At 41.1% G+C, this 5,732-nt stretch overlaps 1 protein-coding gene across 1 annotated transcript; it reads right to left on the reverse strand.

The window, feature by feature from the left end:
* Positions 1–1,398: 1,398 nt before the first annotated feature.
* On the reverse strand, positions 1,399–5,475 carry LOC142767068 (transmembrane protein 220-like). The gene is made up of 2 exons (XM_075868283.1): positions 5,366–5,475; positions 1,399–1,774 (listed from the first exon to the last, which is right to left on the reverse strand). Exons 1-2 carry the CDS (start codon positions 5,429–5,431, stop codon positions 1,400–1,402), a joined length of 441 nt encoding a protein of 146 aa, XP_075724398.1. The 5' UTR covers positions 5,432–5,475; the 3' UTR covers position 1,399.
* Positions 5,476–5,732: the final 257 nt, after the last annotated feature.

Below are 5,732 nucleotides of genomic sequence, written 5' to 3' on the forward strand. Positions count from 1 at the left end.
AGTGAAGAAATGAGGAAAGGAACGCCACTAGCTCTGCCGTTTGCTCAACCTTCGCATCACTAACGCTTAGCTAGTCAAATTTTAATGCGATATCGTTAAAGAGCTCGTTTCGCAGGTGTTACGGCACCGGCGTATAGGCGTCGTTGGTTGTGAGCGAAAGTTCAGCGTTTTGTCCGTGAACTGAAAAAGCAAGAAAAATGCAAATAAAATGTTTAAAAAAATTCAGGTCCAAGTGATGATCGAACTTGGACCTTTTGAGTGACAAGCAGGTCTTACAACACACAGCCACGCGTCTGCGTGAAAGTACAGTGAAAATAACTTCGTCTGCGCGAAGATGCAATCAAAATACTTTTTTGTTTTTAAAAACACCCTTGATCTGGATACTGGCTTCACAGTAAAACATGTAGAATTGCTCTAATATTGCGTGATACAATCGTTGTCATAGAGTGCTGCGGGGGATGTAGATGCGAAATAATGGCAGGACCGTTTGCTATGGGTGAGCTAAAATGGCTTTTTTTTGCGCTTTTCATGTTGTGTGTGAGTAGAAATCTTTATAGTCTTCTTCCATGCTACATTGCGTGCGTTTAGTTCATGATAAAGTTTCCAGCTTTATAATGATACCTCACACTGAAAAAGGTGGCCCCGTATTTCCATGTTTCACTGCAAATGTCGTCAAAAGAGGATAGTCTTCGGTCTGGAGAGAGTGAACAATACGTTTATTTGATGATATGGGTGAGAAAATTGGTGAATTGTACTCTGGAGGCGTTCGTTTCATTACAGAGCCTCGATCTACGCAGCGAAGGCGAACAAGCGCATCGAGGCACGTTAGACACAAGCGCTATCTCGCAGTTATCTTCGAAAACGAAGAAAGGCGTACGCGCCTGTCTCGGAGGCGGTACTGTGTAGAACGCAAAGCGACGGCCAGGTGCACCACCGTGTCGTCTTAGCAAAGCATTGGAAACAATTAACTTTTTGAGCATCGTGTTGCATTGTCAGCGCAACGTGATGAACGCTACGGTCCTTAGATTTTCTTTTGTAGGCCTTCTCTAGTATAAAGCCGCACACGCAGAACATTGACGAGTTGTTATGGTGCCTCAGATATGCGCAATACTTCTTAGATTGAAAATTGCACAAGTAATATTGCTGAAACTTGAGCAATATTGGTGGGCGCTGCTGATGGGATTGGCCATTTGCAGTATCGTTTCGAGCGGTTTGGTTACGGTGGACAAACACACAAATGTATGGACAGATGGACCAAAATTTTTGCATTCAAATACCCCCAGAAAGACTATCTTCTTTAAAAAGGCCCGGAGGTGAACCATGAATTGCCTATATACCCTGCTTTGGTAAAGGAGAATCTGAGCTAAAAATGGCGACGAGAATGACATGAGATCGTGCTTTATGAAATGGCGCTGACACACAGGTACTTTATTCCGTCGCCCATGAGTAGCGCAACCCAAACAGCAACGGGAAGTAGGCTCAGGGTGGCCGACAGGGTTGCTCGTTTCCAACCGGCGGCTTCGGTGCGTCGCCGTAGCAGAAGCAGCCAGATGAGAGAAATCACCGCGCCACCAGATTCGCGTCCGTGCTCGCACGTCACCAGGTTGAATCCGATGCAGGTGGCGTCTTGCAGCCAGAACCAGATGCTTAGCCCCAGAAGGCCACCTGATAGCATCATGGCGGTGCTCGTGAAACGTGTGCGAAGCTTCCGCGACCACCAGGACGCTTGCAGGGCTTCGCTGATGCTGGCGAAACACGGGAGTGCGTATGCCACCTGTAGAAAATTACAGGTATGCGTGTATTTGTATGTATGGTGTATACAGTTACCGGCTCACATTAGTCGAATAAGTCGGCGGCTCGCAAACACAATATCGGCGCTAAACGAAACTTATTGACGCTTTGAAAGTAGTCCTTCTAAGCACTTGGTATGCATGGAGCCATTGTGGAAGTAAATGTCTAACAGAATAATACCCTTGTTACACAGGCAGCCTAAACCGTGGCTATCGTAACCACGGCTCCCTTACGTTACTTGGCACGTGAAACCGCGATTATGCCAATAGCTACACTTGGAGGGAACTGAACTCGGAAAGCTTGGTTAGGCGGTTAGCCGAGGAAATGAGGGCGCCCTAAACGATGGGAGCACGCCAGAGAGCATGCGCCAGACGGCGTCAGGCGCTTTCGGGCTGCGTAACACCGGTGAAGTACGCTTGGCGCAAACCACGCTTTAAAGCGATGAACCTTGGTTGGACGTAATCGCGATTGACTTTCCTTCGTAGAGGGGTGTAAAACTAAACGTAAACACAACACACATTGAGTGTGCAATGATCACATTATTGTGTATAGACACAATTTGTTTTCTTTTGTATTCTTTACAATCGAGGACACCGCTAAATATTCACAGAATCGCTGTTATCTTGCATTTGAGCTGAATCGGATATTCAGTAGCACGGTCAAAGCAAGCCTACGCTTTCAATGTGCTCATCACGGTGGCTATTCTTCCTTGTTTTAGGGCTGATCGTCGTTTTACTTCGCTAATGACTGACGATATGATGTAGTGCTTCACACCTCACACCTGTTCTTGAAGAGAAGGGCTTGAAAGGGAAAGAGCAGACCTGGCATTGTTATATACACATTGAAGAAAAGAGGACCCAGAATACTACCTTGGTGCACGCAACATTTTATAAAAATTGGAGATGAATGATAGTGCTCAGTACACTAGCATTGATTCTTGCTGGTGATATATGAACGAAATAATTTGAGCATCTTAGCCCGAACCTCGTAATCTGGTAGCTTTAGTAGAAGAAAATTATGGTTCAGCGAATTGAAAGTCTTACTATAATAATAAAAGACAGCGATAATTATATATATATATATATATATATATATATATATATATATATATATATATATATATATATATATATATATATATATATATATATATATATATATATATATATATATATATATATATATATATATATATATATATAATCAATGTTTTGTAGCACACACTATTTTAGAGTTCGTAAAGCTGTTTTAGTAAAAAGACCTTTCCTAAAAATGATCAGCGCACCAGAGAGTAAATTTATTTTCTCTAGGAAGCCATTCAGTCGAGAGATCGATATTTTTTCTGAGCTTTTCGAGAAAGCTGGAATCACAGACATTGGTGTATACTTTTGGCATCACTCTCACTTCCATCTTTGTAAATAACAGACACGTTCGATTTTTTTTATTGTATCAGTATACTTACATAACTGAATGGCGACAATAAATAGGTAAGCGAGGACAGGTGCGAGGTGTTCAATAACGTATTTTACAGCCTTAATCAGCAAGATATCTATATTCAGAGCATTGCTGTTTTTTAGACCTATAAATGAACGAGAAACTTCATGTTAACTTATAATGTTCTAAGCGAAGTTATCAGCTAGGCAACAGATTGTCGGATGGATAACTTCTGGGCTACTACATGGCAAGGCAAGGTATGAGAAAACATGCTCGAAGAAAAAGCTCTAGCGTCAAAATGTAATCACGACCTTGAAAAAAGTGGCTAGCAGCTTAAAAGTTAATCCAACTAAAGCCAAGGTAATTTATATGCCACAAAATAAATCAGTTGACCTAGACCAAGGTATTTACGGTGACGGACATAGGATTTAAATGATTGATGGCTGTAAAATTCTTGAAGTTGAAATGAGCTGAAATCTCTGATGGGACACTCACATCAACAATTTGTGGATAAAGCATTCAATGACTTAATGAGCTATGTCGCATTATCGCACTAATTTTCTACTAGAACTGAAAATGTAAAGTTAATATGCACTCTTCACATCGCATAATATTTATTGTAGTTTGGTATGGTTGACCTCTACAAATGTTTGGAGAGTTTACTTACTGCAAAAAAAAAGCAGCTCGCAACTTTGCTGATATCAAATTTCGATTACTCTTCTTCCACAGCGTATTATTTTAAGTCACACAACATTATCAAGATCATTGGTACGCATTTCATGTTATGCGTTCATTTTATGGGTCTTCGCCCACTATCAAACGTTTTATCACCACAATTACATTGCTTCAGCAATTCAGTAATTCTCGGACATGCTGCATTGACGTAAGGCTGATACCACGTTTTCGATGTTTTTTATAAACTGCAGTTCTTGAAACACAACCTCCCATCAATTCTGAACCGATACAAAGGTATACGAAAGTCGACGTTGGCATTAGTTCATAAAATATTTTTGAAATCACTCGTATGAGTACTTCATTATTACGGTAGAAGAAAAAACTATTTTAATAAAGAATATATACATCACACTTACAAAGTTCAGTAGCTAACTCACTGAGTCATCATTCATGCTACATATGTTGTAGCCTTTCATGCAGGGAATATTTTTTGTTATGTATTGCACATATTTATTATATTTCTACAGATGTGAATATATGCACATATATATGCATGCATGCATGCATGGGCATGCGCATGTGTATATATATAGCTGTAAATCTGTCCTTTTCCTATTTTCAATAGGCTTTTTATTCCTTTGCGTGATAAAATACATTTGAATATTATCTTTATTGCTGCATTCGTTACTGCAACTTTTGTTGTATTCTGTATTGATCAACATTTTGTTCAGTGTTTACATGTTTGGCAGTTATCTATTCTGATGGCCTGCTACTTCTATGGTATTGCGCCTACTAATGTGCTTCTATTCATGAAGCATATACACAAAGGTTAGGCAGCCCATTGGTTTTGAAATCATGCCCTGCTTTGTGTTCTTGGTAGCCAGGGCTCTGTCAATCTGCAGCGCGCAGCTTCTAGCCCTGAAATTCATTAGAAATGTATTTAGCCAAATAAAGAAGTTGAATTTCAATTTCATTGTTATTTAAAGATGCCCTTTACGAGTTTATATGTGGTTGATAATATATCCGCCCATAAAACAGCAGGAGAAAGTAAAGATACTAGGACGAACAAAGTCTCACTCAACACAAATACTAAACCTGAACACAAGATGAGTCGCTGGGTTGTGCCTGAATTGGTTTTGCATTGTCTCCTAGGTATGCGCTGCCTTTTGTGGATTTTGTGCAACCAACTAGCCCACAGATACCTCCTAAACGACACTACCTGCATCGGTGTCAGAATGCATTGCAGAAAAAAAAAAGCGAGTATATTATTTGAGGACAAGAATCCGTCGCAGTGGAGCTTCGCGTTCAGCCCTGTCCCGAATATCGCGGGTTTGACCCCGGCCGGGATCAAACTCTCGCTTGATTATTGTAAATGAAAAAAAAAGATGTGGGGCCTGATTTCATTGGCACATAACCACAGGTAATATCTACCTATCCAAGCATATTTAAAGAAGGCTACACTTACAATCCAAACAACTGCGTCGGGATCGTTGAGCTGAACGTACGACGCCATGGCGAAGAACACGGCCATGACACCGTTGGAGAGACGGAACCAGGCTTCGCTGGAGGACAGTAAGTCTGGGCAACACGAAATCATCAAATATGAGGGCACGCTGCTATTCATTTCACCCGTTGCCAACAGGGTCGCCAGGTTCGGCTGCTTTGCGACAACTTGGCAAATTTTTTTTTGAAAGCTAGCTGGTGGCGGCCTAGGCTACGGCTTGGCTACTTTTTGGCTAGTTTCTTGTTCACTCAATTTGAACCAAATTATCTATATATTGTGGCATGAAAGCCACTGACGTTTCATTATGCGGTGTTAGAACATGACGAAC

Source organism: Rhipicephalus microplus, chromosome 7 (assembly GCF_043290135.1).
Source record: "Rhipicephalus microplus isolate Deutch F79 chromosome 7, USDA_Rmic, whole genome shotgun sequence".
Taxonomy (NCBI): Eukaryota; Metazoa; Arthropoda; class Arachnida; order Ixodida; family Ixodidae; genus Rhipicephalus; species Rhipicephalus microplus.

Coding starts and splice junctions, on each gene's coding strand:
- LOC142767068 (XM_075868283.1), bottom strand. CDS start 5,431: ATGGCCGTGTTCTTCGCCATGGCGTCGTACGTTCAGCTCAACGATCCC. Junction 1,775..5,365: donor CCGACGCAGTTGTTTGGATT/GTAAGTGTAGCC, acceptor AATTTTCTACAG/GTGGCATACGCACTCCCGTG.